General features: G+C 32.4%; 2 protein-coding genes and 1 long non-coding RNA gene across 26 annotated transcripts; 1 reads left to right on the top strand and 2 right to left on the bottom strand.

The window, feature by feature from the left end:
* Positions 1 to 1,979: 1,979 nt before the first annotated feature.
* On the top strand, positions 1,980 to 2,752 carry LOC147923976 (uncharacterized). Its single transcript, XR_015585834.1, has 2 exons — positions 1,980 to 2,253; positions 2,489 to 2,752. It is a non-coding gene; the product is annotated as an uncharacterized LOC147923976 (long non-coding RNA).
* Positions 2,753 to 7,743: 4,991 nt separating this feature from the next.
* LOC104757091 (splicing factor U2af small subunit A) lies at positions 7,744 to 8,955 on the bottom strand. The gene has a single exon (XM_087495510.1). It carries the CDS (start codon positions 8,953 to 8,955, stop codon positions 8,056 to 8,058), a length of 900 nt encoding a protein of 299 aa, XP_087351636.1. The 3' UTR covers positions 7,744 to 8,055.
* Positions 7,744 to 13,267, bottom strand: LOC104757090 (cyclin-T1-3). 24 transcript variants are annotated; one of them, XR_015586878.1, is made up of 9 exons: positions 13,148 to 13,267; positions 12,430 to 12,724; positions 11,876 to 12,298; positions 11,624 to 11,705; positions 11,252 to 11,386; positions 10,998 to 11,170; positions 10,764 to 10,909; positions 9,403 to 10,519; positions 7,744 to 8,970 (listed from the first exon to the last, which is right to left on the bottom strand). XR_015586878.1 is itself a non-coding variant. In XM_087495502.1 (9 exons), the coding sequence occupies exons 4-8, from the start codon at positions 11,678 to 11,680 to the stop codon at positions 10,602 to 10,604; spliced, it is 588 nt and encodes a 195-aa protein (XP_087351628.1). In that variant the 5' UTR covers positions 11,681 to 11,705; positions 11,876 to 12,237; positions 12,430 to 12,724; positions 13,148 to 13,267; the 3' UTR covers positions 10,003 to 10,519; positions 10,600 to 10,601. The 24 variants fall into 24 exon arrangements, 17 of the variants coding, with proteins under 17 accessions (XP_087351628.1, XP_087351633.1, XP_087351632.1 ...); XR_015586879.1 differs by lacking the exon at positions 7,744 to 8,970 and adding an exon at positions 10,600 to 10,695 and having other exon boundaries at positions 10,003 to 10,519; positions 11,876 to 12,237; positions 13,148 to 13,264; XR_015586880.1 differs by lacking the exon at positions 7,744 to 8,970 and adding an exon at positions 10,600 to 10,695 and having other exon boundaries at positions 10,003 to 10,519; positions 11,876 to 12,237; positions 12,430 to 12,679; positions 13,148 to 13,262.
* Positions 13,268 to 16,051: the final 2,784 nt, after the last annotated feature.

The raw sequence follows: 16,051 nt of genomic DNA, 5'->3' as shown, positions 1-16,051 counted from the left end.
TATATATATGTATAACAATACTGCTTTTTGTAATCTGAATTCATGTTGGGAATGAGTACATGTGTATGTGTAATTATGATAACGGAGATCATGTATATCAAGTCCAAGTACATTGAGCCCAAACCCACTAATTGGTTATTGTTATATTCGTTCTAATCTACTTATCAGTAAACTCAATTTTTCTCCATCTCTACCTTAATTGGTAAACCAAGACTAGGATTCATACAAACAATTAGTTGAAGGAACGGAAGCACGGGGATGTACTATGTTTCTTGCACATTTTAGGAACGTCGTCTGAGGATTACAATTTTCTTTTAGGATTGGTTGATTTCCGTAATACCAAAAAATATATATATGTAAAAAAAAAAATCAGCAATCCATTGTTTATGGATAATTGAATAACTGAATATTGCGTCTTTCATAATTATTGATTCAATGGGAAAATACAAACAAACAAAATGACATGAATAATTTCTTAAAACTTTTTTTTTTTGTCAACAACTTTTTATTAATATAATCAAATATTTTGACTGATATATAAGAGATGAAAATACGTTTGTTAATACTTGAAAATAAGATATTTGTAAAAGATTATAGAAAATTATTTATATATATAATTCTCGAAAAACCAAATCTCTACATAATTGATACGTAAGAATTGTTTTAATTTACTTTTATAAACAGGTAATCGTTTATATCTCTAACTTCTATTTTATTATATTGAGGATCCAAGTAACAAAGTTTGTCTCTGAGGTTACAAACTCAGTTGGAAAGCCAACAACAAAACTCATTTGGTGTCTTTAAAATGGAGGCAGTTAGCTACTATAGATGGAAATGATGATCTCGTAGGCTTTATTACTTTTATCAAGTGGAATAATTGTAGTTGCAGGAACCACCACGAAGGTGGCTAGAATAAAGAAAACCCAAATAATTTACAACGGAGTACATTACATGAAACCTGCAGTCATCACTCTCTGTCACGATGACGTCAAGTCCTCCAAAACCAGGCTGAAGCTACGATATATATTGAAATGTTCAGTCCAAGTATTTAAGCTTAATTCATCTAAGTATTATATATATATGATAATATATATATATATATATATATATATATATATATATATTCTACATGTCTTTCTCGCTTAATTGGTAATTGAATTTTTATCCTATTTGTTTTGAGCGAGTCAAGTAGCAAAGAATGTATATTTCTTTCTTCCAAAGGTTATAGACACTACAAGAAAAACTAGTTATAGCCACAAATCAACCACAATTTTTTTGTAGCCATAGTATATTAGCCACAAACCAGACACAAAATAACGTTGTGGCTAATTCGTAGCTAAGTTGTAGCAAATTTGTGGCTAATTAGCCACAAACAACAGTTTATAGCTAGTTGCGACTAATTAGCTACAAATTAGCAAGAGAATAATATGTGGCTATATAGCTACGATCAAAGCTATAAATTTATCATGGCTAATTTGATAAATACTGTATTTCTTGTTAGTTGTAATTTATTTGTGATTACTATGTGGCTTTTTTCACTCTAAACCTCAAATTGAAATCCTAAAAATACAACCACTAAACTTTAAACTTTTAAACATGTAAACAACTATAAACAATAAATCCAACACTTATAATAAAAATAAAATTTCCAAATCTAATTAATGTTTAATTATAAATAAACCATATACAGATAAACATGTAAAAACTTTATACTATGTAATATTTATATATTATATATACATATGTACCAAAATATATATCAAAATCTATCACCAATCACAATACAAGAATAAAAGAACAAAATTATCATTTTCTAACTTTTATATTCTAATTAAAGAATGTATGAATTTCTAAACACAAACAATATGATTTATTTTTAAAAGAATCTGTAATAGCTTCGGATAGCCACAAATTTGTTCGTAGCTAACTGGAAAAAAAGAAAAGATTATGTTCTCAGTAAAGTTTTGGTGAAACAAATTAAATGATATAGCCACGTAGAGCCACAAAATATTTCGTGGCTACACAAATAAATATGAAAACCCTGGATTCCCTTCTATTTTACTTGCCTCTCTCTCAAATATATCTCGGCTGTACAAAATAAAGAAGTAGATCTGAAAACAGGCGAGATTCAACTCTAATCTACCCTATTTTTTCTTTCTCATCTTTCTTATTATTGAAGAACAGCTGCAAATGTGACTCTACGTATCTCCCTTCAGCTCTGGCCTTTATCCATATTCAAATCTAATCTCGAAGGTTCTGTTTTCATATCTACATCTGGGGTTTTAGTTTTCAGTTAGTTTGATTTTGGGTTTCACATAAGTTTTTTTATTTGGATCTGAGACTTGTTTTTGGTAATCCGTTGGAAATTTTTTAGTTCTTTCTTCTTCGAATTTGATTTCAAGTTTTGTTTGAATTTTTTATTTGGATCCGAGTCTTGTTTTTGCTTAAAGTCATATTTTTTACTAAGCTTGTTCTTGTCTTTTTCCAGACGGAGGAGGTTTTTCCAGGCGGAGGAGGTGGTGGAGAAGATGGGGTGGTAGTGGAGAAGAATGAAGAGGAGACAGTGAAGAAGCTGATTTGTGAGCGGACTCATTAGAAGAGGTGGTGGTGGTGGTGGAGGAGCGGTGACGGTGGAGGAGGAGAATAACTGAGAATATATTTGTAAATATTTGAAATTTTAATTTGTTTTTTGTATTTATTTTTAATTTAATTTTTAAAATAAATTATTTTGGTATTTTTTTTAAAATAAAAATTTGAAATTGCCACAACAAATTTTATGGTTATTTGTGTCTAATCGGAACAATTAGACATGATCAAATTTGTTGCAAATTTGTAGCTATTAGCTACAAAACCTGTTGTAGCAATTTTGTGTCTATATTTCCGCAAATAGACACGAAACAAAATAGCTACAACCCTATAGCCACAAATTTTTGTTGTGGTTTTTCGAGGATATAAGCAATATAGCCACGAAATATGAAGCATGGTTACAAAATATTTTGTGGCTTTAGCCAGATTTTCTTGTAGTGAGATGCAAATGGCCGAACATAAGCAAAAATAATTTTACCAGGGATCTTTTAAAATATGGTTAAGGAGTCTATCCTACTAGAGCTAGGAGACGACCCCTTTAAGGTCGAATCTCATATGGGGCGAACATATCCTTAAGCAAATTTCATCAAACTCCGTACTCACTACTATAAAAAAATTAATGCACTTTGAATCATCTCAAATGATGTACATATATCACGCAGAAAAATAGATCAGAAGTTGATGGAATGACCATGGGTCTATTGCCGCCTCACCATAAGTGGTCGATCGGCGCCGATGCCCCTTTCCAATCTCTAACAAGGTTCAACCCTAATCATCACTTCCTTAACCATCAGACATGCAATACGATAATCATAGTCACTATTTTATACAACGACCACACTACATACACAATATTTCGGATGAGGTGAGGCTCTCTGAGTAGACAATTAACTCTTTGAAAAAATGATAACTTACAATCAATAGTAGTTAAGGTTTAGGGTCAGACATAATAAGCAAAAAGTTTAGGCAAGTCGCTAGAGATAACTTGGTAAGGTGCTTGTTGATTGTCATTAGCATAGAAGAGACGGCGAATTTTTATTGGTTGTCACATAAAATGTGTCGTGCAATGAAATTTGCTGTTATTGGTTTGGAAAGAACATGTGTCATATTCTCATGTTATGATTGACTGATTTTTAATGGTTGAAATTAACGCTTTTAGAAGAGAGAAGAACTCGTTTTATACATAAAAATGATTCCTTATCTAGTGACTCAAAAGTGCAATAAGTTACGAAAATGAGTATTGTACTGTTGATAAAGCTGTCACCAATTCGATCGCATCTAAAAGAAATGATTTAATTAATTAAACTAATTAGTAGTGTGGAAAACAACTAAGTTAATCTATCAATTAGTTAGGAATTTTGGATCATATTAATTCACTTGTATAAAATAAAATGAAAAATAGATAACATAGAGCAACAAAACTCCACATCAGAAGAAAGTCACGTACGTTGGAGAATGTGATGAGATCGGAAAGAGTATGGGGAAACTTTGTTTTCACTTTTTATGTTTCTTTTTCCACTCTATTTTACCTCTACTTGCACGCTCACAAATCTCACCTTGTTTATTATTATTATTATTTTTTTTTTCTTTTCTAATCTTTAAAAGTAGTTATTAGTTAGTTACGCTATTACAATATCCTTTTTAGCAAAAAAAAACACATCAGTGATCTGGATCTAAATCGATTAATCCGAACAATTAGCTATTCTTTACTGGTCCACTCGCAATTTGGTTTTTCATCAAAAAAAAAAAAAAATCGAATATAAAATTTATGAAAACTTAGGTTCCGAAACCCTAAAGTGCCCCTACACCATATATCACATGCGGGTCCTTTCGGTCATTATGGTAGCCTAAACTAATTGAGACGAGATGCAAAATATAGAAACTTAGGTTTTATTATGTCAATGGACACTGGCCACATTATAATTAACTCACTACTTGATGACTGGGGTATCTAAGATATATAGTAGTAATTAACCACTTGATTACAAGTTTTCGTCTAAATATCTTTGTCACCATTACAAATAGTAAATATGGGTCACAAGGTTAAGTTTAATTTTTACTATATATTTTGTCAACTCAAAAATGTTTGAGACTCTTAGTAAAACAAGTTGAATTTTATAGTAAAACTACAAAACTATAACCAATCTAGATCACGATTGAAAAGTTGAATAAAGTTTTCCATCGAAAGTTGGTTTATGGGATCCGATTTCTTGACTTAGACGGAGAGATTCAATATCCATCTCAGGGTTAGGCGACAAGATAATTAAACATCTACAAAAAATTGCAATTCAAGCTGACTTTTCTTGAAGATTTCCATCATGAGGAGACTAAAATAGCATGCACACACATATACACCATTTGTACTAGAACATCAAGAAATTATGGCTACCTCTATCCATTATCCAACTGGACCTTAAATCTTGAAAAGCTACATTATGTTAATCTAGTATATAGTGTACCTTTTAAAAAGTTTTGTAAAAAAATTATATATGCATTAATATCAAAAGTATAGTATTAGGTGTAGGATCTAAATTTGTTTTACATCTGTTATACCAATCAGGGTTCCATCATCGCCAATCGCTTTCATAACACATTATATTACTTTATAAATTAAAATACGCTATATATCGTCTAGGTGTATGTTCAAAATTACTCATAAACTGGTCAATCGTCCTCGTTAATGGATCTCACACAGTTTGATGGTAAGAATTATTTAAATCGCATTTTTTCATCATTCAACCATATATTCATTTTTCATTAAACATGTATTTTCCTATTACTATAACGTTCATTTCATATGACAAGATCTCACACAGTTTGATGTGTTATATGACAAGTTCATTTCATTTTTCGTACCTTTTTCTAATGTTCAAGATTTCGAAGTTTTACTATATAACAGTACTCTTCTTCCTACGATATTTTTTGTTCTCTACAGTTCACAAATATGAATTTTTCTACGATGATGGGTTTCGAAAATCAAACTGCCAAAACGTAACTAAAGTGCATAGTTTGATAGGAAAGCGATGCTAAGACATTATAGTATTGCTTTTTTATTTTTGTTTTTTGGCAGCAACATTATATTATTGTTTAATGTAACTATTTCACGAATAATAGAGGTATCTACACAATATAGCACGTAATACAAGGCTATGCACTGATGATGGTTCATGATTAAACTGATTTCAAAAGGAATTAAAGATGGCCGTGGTTGGTTAATCATATAAATTATTAATATGTTGTGAAAGAAAAAAGATAACCTCTTTTTATTTTATTTTGGGGGGTCAAAGAGAAAAAAAAAAAAAAAAGTAGAGAACAAAGGCCTTAAAAGGAGGGTCCTTAAAAGCATGGGAAAGCATTGTTTTTATTTTAAAGTTGTCTAAGAAGAGGACAAAGGGCTTTAGAGCAGGGGAATATATGCTTTCTCAAATTTAGGGCATCACTGTCCATCAGACTTTCCCCATTCCTCATCTTTATATAACAATAACAACAAATCCATATCATATCCTTTAATTTTAGTGTATCATTATACTTCAATTTCTATTTTCATATACTCGTATACAGAAACGCAATAAGACATGCGCATGTGTTGTCTTTGAGGTACTATTTACATGCAATGGACTTTACAACGCTGTTCAACAATCCGTCTTAATTTCTTTTTAGTTTTTCTTCTTTTTGGGGTTTCTTTTTTTACCAAAAAGAGATGGTCTCGTCTACCTTTTTCCATTTTTAATATATAATGCGAATTACATAATTATCAAAAGGAACATTGTTAATATATTACAAAAGCTTTTGGGGCAAAGATTGTCTCGTCTATTAGATTCAGATTTATTATAATCTAATAATCTATATCAATGCTTTTCTGTCGTCTAATCTAATAATGAATGTCTAGAGTATGAATCTGATAGCTAGATGCTTAATTTTGGTGTATATATATATATATATATATATATATATATATATATATATATATATAATTTAGTATATATGTAGCTATGATCTTTCAGATTTATAAACTATATATGAATGTTATTTCTTTTGATATTTTCATCTTGAGATACATAAAATAACAGTGCTTGCTATAATGAAGATGAACCAAATATGTTCTCAAACCATATACACAAAGAAAACGAATAGAACTATTTGTACGTTTAACTAAAAGAAAAAAAATTTGCTGGTAAAAAAGTTACAAAACCAAAGTATAGTCTTTTATAAAAAGTTATAATCCATGAATAATTATTTCTTGATATTGTATGTATATGATGCATGTAAGAACTTTTTAAAAGTTAACAATACATAGTTCGTATGGGTTTATTACTAGTATACATCCACTCGAGCGAAGACGGCAAAGACTTCTCCACGTGGTCAATCTATATATCTACTAATCTCCATAATTGATAATTCATGTGATTAAAGTTAAGTAAATAAATTTTGTGTATTCAGTCAATGAAAAGTAAGAATAAACAAAGACATGTTTTGTTTGGTCTTTTAAAAGTAGTATGATTTTATAGTAAATGACACCGCCGTGGGCGAGGGGATGGGGCTCTCGGTGTTGGTGGTAGGTAGGACGGTTCCATTTGGGTGGTGATGACGGTGGTAGCGATGTTTGAGTGAAGAATTAGTGAATCATTTACTGTTTTGTTGACTAAGATTAATCATATGATTATTCATTTAAATACATATTTGTGAAGACGTCGGAAAAAAAAAAAATACTATATGATAAGGGTAATAATTAACTTATTGTGGTTTAAGTGGTTGGATGATTCATTTTTCAACTAGATAATCAGGCTTTTAGTCTTTCTTTTGTTCTGTTAAGTTTCAAGTGTATTCTTTTACTAGCTACTTACATTTCAATTAACGATTGGATTAGCCACGACTTAATATAGTACATATATTGGTCTTACAGAACGCATCCCCAACTAAGAGATCAAAGTTGAGCAAAAAGTTGAGGAACCAAAACCAAGCAACGAACGATATGAACTTGAACGAAAAGGGTAAATAAAAGTCAATTTTGAACCCAAACAATGCACTGAGAGGCCCAAGTGAGTGACAGCCACTTATTGCTCAATCCTTGACCCGAATTAGTAAGAGAACAGAGGACTCGTTACGTATCTCTCCAACCAAACCAAGCATTAAAAGACTTAAAAGAAGAAACGACAATTTAAAAGAAAACTAAACTCTTTAAGACCAACAGACGATAGTACAAAGTTCTAAGGAACACTGGTGAATATCAATAACAAGGGGACGCGGCAACAAGGTTTTTTTCCTAATCAAAAAACTACAAGAAAGTAACCCCAAACATTTTTATAATCTAAAGGAGTTGGTTCCACTCATTTCAAGTCCAAATTAAAACAACCAAATGAAAATCCCATTGCCAGATTTTACCGATCTAAGAAACAATCAGCAAACGCATAGAAGCAGACGCACAAAAAACCACATTGCAGCAACTGTGATTCGAGTAAATCAAGCGTTTTAAGCACCTCCCTCTTCCTTCTCCTCCCGTTCTCGGTTCCATTGCTCAATCCTTGCCCTCCTCTCCTCACTTCCTTCTCTCCCGCCACCAGGGCTCCCTCCTCGTTTAGGGCTTGCTGGTCTCCTACCCCTTGAACCATCCCTATCTTGCCTCTCAGACCTCTCACTGCTTCTTTTCCCACTTCCATGACGGTAAAACTCACGATCTCGGTCCCGGTGACCGAATTCCCTGTGAGGAGGAGGATCACGTCGGTCATAGTCTCTCTTGTGCCTGGGGCTAATACTCCTACTCCTGCTCCTGCTTCTGCTTCTGCTTCCCCTGCGGTATGACCGCCGATACCTCCCAAAGAGTTTTCTCCTCAGCTCCCTCGAAACAAGCTTCACGTGCATGAAATTACAGTAGCCACCACGGTTACAGTTGTTTTCTTCATACTGCCGACACGTGGCTTCGCGGAAATCAGTCACAGGAGAGAAATCAGCAATGATGGGACGTCCTGAATAGAACCTACCTTGCAGAGCCTGCAAAGCAGCTGCAGCCTGATCCTCTTCCTTAAACTGAACATATACGTTGCCAATCATGTGATCAGCAAGGTTGTCACAAATGTTGAGGCTCTCAATCTCACCAAACTTTCCGAGTTCCTCGAAGAGATCCTCAAAGAAATCCTCAAAATGCTCTTGGATCTTGCGAGGGTCGAGTGGTTGGCCCTGAGCGTCAACACCAGGGGTTATCATGTCAGGCCTTTGGTACATGTTCGAGAGAAGGAGTGTAGGGGAGATGGTGGGACGGTTGTGGAGACGAGAGCAACGGTCACCGTGGCGGCAAGCGCCAATCTTGAAGTAGAAGGGACAGTTGACTCTGTCCTTCTCAGTACCAAAAATTGAAGCCAAATGCTCAGCCATGGCAGAAGTCCCACCCTGAATTCACAGAAACAAACACACAAAAGTTATTGATACAAAATCTTTGTCAACAAGCACAAACACATATGTAAGGCTCCACACACACATATGTATATCAAATACTAAACGAGTATAAAACTAATTGTATTAGTTAAGCCATAGATTTCTATACAAGGGAATGAATTATCCAAGAACGATTGAAGATAATAAAGCACATAGATCTTAGTCAGCTATTGGATTCAGTGAAAACAATCACATAGATACAACCAAAGAGACGTGAGTATAATAAAATCGGAGGCAGAGCAAAAGCCAAAGAAAAATTAGAGACAGAGAAACACCCAAAAGGAGCCAATAGAACAACGAAGCAGCGGCTCCAAAATAGAGCTGGGAAATACAGAGACAGAGCCGTAATAGATCACGAAACCGAAGAATAAGAGAGAGAAGACGTACAGAATGTTAAAGAGATGAAGAGATCTGTGAAAGTTTAGCCACCACCGGTGGAAAGAATCGCCGACGAAGAGCTGCCGTCTTCCTCTCCGATTGATGATCTAGGGTTTGCTTTGTTCGCGAGTTGTGGGAGAGAGAGAGAGAGAGATCTCCTGATATGTGGATTTATATTTAATTGAATAAAAAAGATAAATAATGGAAACTTGAACCCGGTTCGGTTTCCTCTAATATAGAACAATTTTGGTTATTAACTCTATTTACCGGTTTACGCGATCGGTATAACTCCTTTACCCAGAGCAAATTTTTTCGGAGTTTTCCTCCTACACTATCACTTGGGTGCTTCTAGTTTCAGTATCTGCTATAAATGTTTTAATATGTGCTCACTCAATCTTACTAGCTCTTGTGTTGCCCCTGTCTTGTCTTTCTCAGTGGCATGTATCATTTGAACAAGATCAAGAGATCACGAGCTAGCAAGAGACGCAACTCAATTTTCTAGATTAGAACTTGAATTTTTGGGGTTTGCATCATTGTTTGTGTTAAGTCTCAACATAACACAGACCTAACAGCACCTCATCAAAACCAAAATACTTAACCAATGAGAGAAGTCAGGAAAAAATTCGAACCTTTGAACGAAACCCAAAACATTGATTCCAGATATACAACGATATGAAGTCTTCTAGAGTATTATAACACGTGAAAAGGACACTTCTATACATAATCTCTCTGTAAAGAGACCAAAGATGATGAAACCTTGAGAGAATTCACTTTGCTCGTACCTGAGAGGCTTTAACTTAGACTAAAGCACCTCACTCGGATCGCTATATAATGCTACACTGCCTCTCTCATGAGTCTCCACATCATAATCTTCTTTTGTCTATCAACTCGACTCAGACTCTAAGAGAGATTACATCTTCATGCTGTTCAACAATGGCTCACCAGATGCCAGCCTGTCTATAGGACTGCAAAGGGTAGCTGTGAAACGGATGACCTCTAGCCATATGGACTGGCTTCATGGGTGCAGGTATTGCCCAAGTTAACTCTCTTCTTGGAGGTGGAGGTGGGGGTGGCATAGTCCTCCTTCTGTCCACTTCTATCAGCATGTACATCTCTTGGATCACCTCTGTCACCATTGATGAAAACATCCCGTTATTTAATTCAACCACTAAAGTCAGCAGGCAGTCTTTTCGTTCAGACCACTACCTTCAAACTCGATATGTGCACATGGTAAGAACGTAACATGCCACTTGAATCGGAGCTATCTTAATGCCTATTATCAGCGCTAACATTATAGAAACACTACATCTCACTTGATCAAATGACTGACAATATAATAACAGAGAAATATTAGTGTTTGAACAACAAACCTTTTAATAGCTTAGTCGTAACTCCAAACTCCAACCACCAATCTCTCCTACTGCCTACTTTCGCGTTCTGAAATGAGGCAGCTAGGTGCACAGTGGCAGTTGCAATAACATGGGGTTTGTACTGCAAGCATAGGGTGGTTCGAAGCCTACACGCAACAACGCATTATAAGATAATTCAAACTCAATGTGGGGGAAAAATCACGTATATATTCTAATAATAAAAAGGGTCTTTACCAGTCATGCACAAAATTCCATGCAGATGTTGCAAGGTCAGGCCAAGCGTTCAGCCTATTCAAAGCAGCAGCCAGAGGTTTGTAGGGAAGTTCAATGTCTAGAAGGAAAGCACTTGTGTCGAGCAGAAGCCTCTCCCCGGCCAAAACAATTTCTTTAAATTCATGGTAACATTCCTACAAGTAGAGTAACAAGTAATATATTAGCACAATGCTGAAATGCGAATTTACCAACAGATAGATTTACAAAATACTTACAGTTTGATGGATTCTAATTGAGGCAGAAGGATCCCACTCATAAATTATTTCATAAGACGCAACAACGACGCTGGACAGTTGACATGGCTCATCTTCAGCTTTGCAAGCGAGGAACAGACTGGCAGTTGCTATCGTCTGCAATTCACCAAGTGAATATTACAAGATGATATTAGTAAGCATCAATCAAATAATCTTCTAACTAATCACTAGAGACTGAATTAACTTTAAAAAAAAAACACTTTCGAATTGTTTTGATCAGCATAGCATTATGTTGCTCATTACCCAAATCCTGTTCGAAATATAAATTTCTCACTTTCCTGTCAGCTTCAATGAATGCAATTGATCAACATACTTATACAAAATATTTCTTACCTGCCAGTCATTTTTAGCATGAGACTGACGCATGTAAAACCGGTGGCACATCATCATCGCACATGCTATTGTAACCTGGGACCTGTAGCAATGAGATTGTCAAAAACCTTCAACATGAACAAGTTCAAATGTTATAATATCTTGGGCAGCAACTAAATGCAAGACGTCACTTTCACCGAAACCAGCATTGTTATAACATGAAACTGTTCGGACACACGTGATTAATGCAAAAAAAACGAAAAACACCAGTACCTATGATAGATGATTCAAAAATAGTAGGCCGGAGGAAGTGCACTTGCTCAGAAAACTAAGAACATCAGTTGGTAATGGTAGGAACAGCTGAGGGTTTTCATAACCCAGCAGAGAATTACAAATACAGAGACATATATATATGTATATGACAAGGGCATGTCTAAACAGGTGAACAGCTCCAAAGCAAAATTCACAACAGATGCAAAGCCTCCCATTGCCGATGAGAAGTGAGCCAATATATGATGCATGAAACACCAAATTTTGACTATTATTACATAATTCTCCATTCACGAGATATAAATGTAGTAGACAAAATGTTTCTATAGTTCGAGAACCTCTCCAGACCACCTCCCACAGTGGCCCTACGACAAAATTTCAACAGTTAGGCTAGCCATTGTCATGCATTAGGCACCCCTCTTTAAGCTAAAACAAGTTCCAAGAAAGAAGAAGCATTAAGTATACTCCATGAAGCAAGCAACCAGAGAGAACAAACACTACTTCCCAGCGAAAAGAAACAACAAATAAAGAAAGAATACTATTTGTTGTGAGCTTACACATGAAGGTTCATGCCAAGCCTTTGCAGGAAGGTGCAGTACGAAGACCGTAGAAACGACTCCTTGACCAGGTCAATCCCATCTTTTCTTGATGGAGAGAAACGCTCAATCTCTTCCCTGGTGAAATACAATTCACATTGAGGGGATTCAAACAAAGTAACGTGTCTCGTCGTCTCCGTTTCAAAATGTTGTCTAGACCGCTTTCTCGGATGCTCCTCTCCCATAGTTGTTAAAGTTTCGATCTTTTTAACTAACACAAGACAAAGCTCACAGATTTAGCTGACGAAAATAATATCTGCAAAATATAGCAAGCACCAATCGATCAACGAGGATTCACAGAAACATAACGGAATTAATGATTCCTTACATAACAAATAAATGCTACAACATAACAAAGACACAAATCTCAATGGGTGTGTTAATTGAAAACAAAACAGCATCTGTTTTTGTTAAAACAGCTTGTATAACATGATACGACACAAATCTGATCCCAACAGATTCGATTAAATCACAACAACAACTACAAAAACTAAAACAAGAGAATACGATTAATAAAAGTTCACGGCAAAATCTACAGAACAGATCGATAAATTACGAAACGTGAAGGAGATGAAGAAGAGAAGGGTCAATTGATTCAAGAGATGAGACCAAACGAAATAGAAATCAATTTTAAACAGATAACGAAATTGGATTAGCTAAGATTTGAGATTTCACTAACCCAAGTTTGCTTGGTTGGTCAGGGAAAAAAAAAAACTCTTTGAAACTTGAAATTTTTCGCTGCTGCTTCTTTTCTTTTTCTTTTTTTTTGTTCTTGAAACTCAGGAAAAGATCTTGCGGTGTTGAGATTTTAATACCTAGAGATAAATATCGTACGCAAGTATAATGGGCCAGAAATTTTCAAATGAAAAGTATATTAGATTAGATATATGGGCTTGGACATTGAATCAATATACTATGACTACTTTTCTCAACTTTCAAAATACTACTTCTATAAATTATTAAACATTATAAATTAATAAATTTTGCTGGTCCAAGTAAAAACAGTGTAAAAAATAACTAAATTCGAAAGTCTAATCTTATTTTTCCTAAAATTGTCTCAATTCATAATTTTTTAAAATTTAAATAATTAAAAATAGGGTAATTGTCATAAGTACCACTAAAATAGGTTTTTGTTTCAAAAATACCACAATTTAGTTTTTTCCCCAAAAATACCACTAAAATATATTTTTTTTCAAAAATATCACATAATTAAACCAAAGTTCTAATACTAAAAAATAATTTGTAAATTCTAAATACTAAACCCTACCCCTAAAAACTATACCCTAAAACTAAATGTGTCAACCCAAACCTAAAAAAAAAAATTCTACATCCTTAAAAATCAAATTTTGTGTTTGTGGTAATTTTGGAAAAAAAAACTTTTGTGGTATTTTTGGAAAAAACTAAAATGTGGTATTTTTGGGAAAAAAAAATTTAGTGGTATTTAAAGGAATTTCTCTTAAAAATATATCTATAAATTATTACTTATTAATTTACACTATAACATAATAATTATTAATTTATAGATAAATTAATATCACTATAAATTAATAAAATATCTTGGTCCCAACATTATTATTTTATATAGGTTTTACTGTAGTCTCAATAATATCATAAATTAATAATCATGTAAATATATATATGATATAATAAAGTATGCTTTAAAATTCTGAATCTTCTCCTAGAACTCATATTTATAAACAATTGTTATGCTGTATTTTCAAACTATAATGATATAAAATATTCTATAATATGTCACAAAAATAGCTAACTTTTATAAAAGTTTTCAATTTCTAGATATGCATAATTTTCATTTTTATAGTTTTATAGGATATTAAAATATATGTATTTATGTATGACAATAATATGACAATTGATATTATTATTCTTAAATTTGAATTTATGTATTTCATGTGTATAAATTTGTCTATAATATTTATAATTTATTGTCAATTTCAAAACCACAAAATTTATAACATCCGAAAATCTAATCTTTTTTTGCTAAAATTGTCTCAATTTATAAGATTTTAAACAATTGAAAATATATCTATAAATTTATAATTATTAATTTACACTATAAAGTATTAATTTATATCACTATAAGTTAATAAAATGTCATGGTCCTATCATTATTAAATATAGAGATTTTACTGTAGCATATTTGTAAATTCTTATCAACATTTATTTTGCCCTTGCAAAATACATGAAATGTTTCATAAATTACTTTGAGAAAAAAAAACACACACATATTTTAATTGGATAATAATTTATCTACTACTAGAAAATAAAAGATTTTAGAGTAAACAAAAGTCAAATCATTTGAAGGACAAGTTAAGTGATTTGACATGCGATGTGTTATGTTGGATACTTCTCCTACCAAGGAATTTGTTTATGTATTTTAATTGTAGATATTAAACGATTCAACGAAACTTAATTTTTAATATGTGTAATTTAATATAAAACTATTATTTTTTTAAGTGAGGAGAAAAATTTAAAAGAAAATTATAAAAATAACACATGTCAAATTCTTAGGTGCTCACATGTGAGCTTCTCAAAGATTGTTTATGATGGTTCTCTACTTTATTATATAAAGTTTGTGAATCAAGAAGAATTAATATATATATATATTCTTACATATTATTTGTTCAAGATGATGTATCATTATTTATATATTATATCAAATCCAGAATGATTTGACAATACAACAAAATGGCATGTTAATTCCAAAATATTCATGTTTTCTTTACTAGTTGTGATCTAATTAGATAATGCAATTAGTCATTCATATTCCAATTTTTGTATATTGAAGAAATTTGATGCATAAGCACAATAATTTGAGTATGGTGCAATATATTTTATTTGTACTATAGTGTTTACTTTTGAAAACATCTTAATTTTGAATTGGTATTAATAGTGGTTGATAATGAAATAAGAATGAACACGATTTTATGTTGAGTTGAGTAGCAAATGTAATAAAGGACTGGTCAATTTTATAGTTTTCAAAAGTGAAAAGAATCGTTGTACATAGTTCCATCAAAACTTTCAATTGATGATTGATACATAAATAACTCTGAACAAATAATTAGCTATATGTTTTGTTATAATTTTTATCATAAAATAAATATATATTACATAATTACTTAAAATATACAAGTGACTTAGACTAATATTTTACAAAATACAAAGATCTATTTCTGTACAAGAAAAAAAACTAAAATGTATCACAATCCAATGCATATGATTGATTTATTAGAGTTCAGAGTGTTTGGACAAAAAATGGTTGATTGCATCACTTAATTAGTATCACAAAAGTAAATAATATCAATTTAATTGACTTATTAATAAATGATGCATAATGATGTGATTTCGCATCAGTTTTTATTACTGATGTGGTAATCGAATAATTTAACATCAGTTTCAGTAAAAGAGACACAATTTTATTTTTAATTTGCATCAGTTCAAAAATATTTAACAGAAAATGTAATTTACATCACTTCATATAATGATACAAATTAAATATCAATTAAATAAATGATACAAAACTGATATCAATATTAATATAATGTTAATTAATACATATTCGACT

The sequence above is a fragment of the Camelina sativa genome, chromosome 17 (genome assembly GCF_030686135.1).
Source record: "Camelina sativa cultivar CO46 ecotype springtype chromosome 17, ASM3068613v1".
In the NCBI taxonomy this organism is placed as follows: Eukaryota; Viridiplantae; Streptophyta; class Magnoliopsida; order Brassicales; family Brassicaceae; genus Camelina; species Camelina sativa.
The sequence above is the reverse complement of the archived record's forward strand: the minus strand, read 5'-3'. Positions and strand labels throughout refer to the sequence as shown.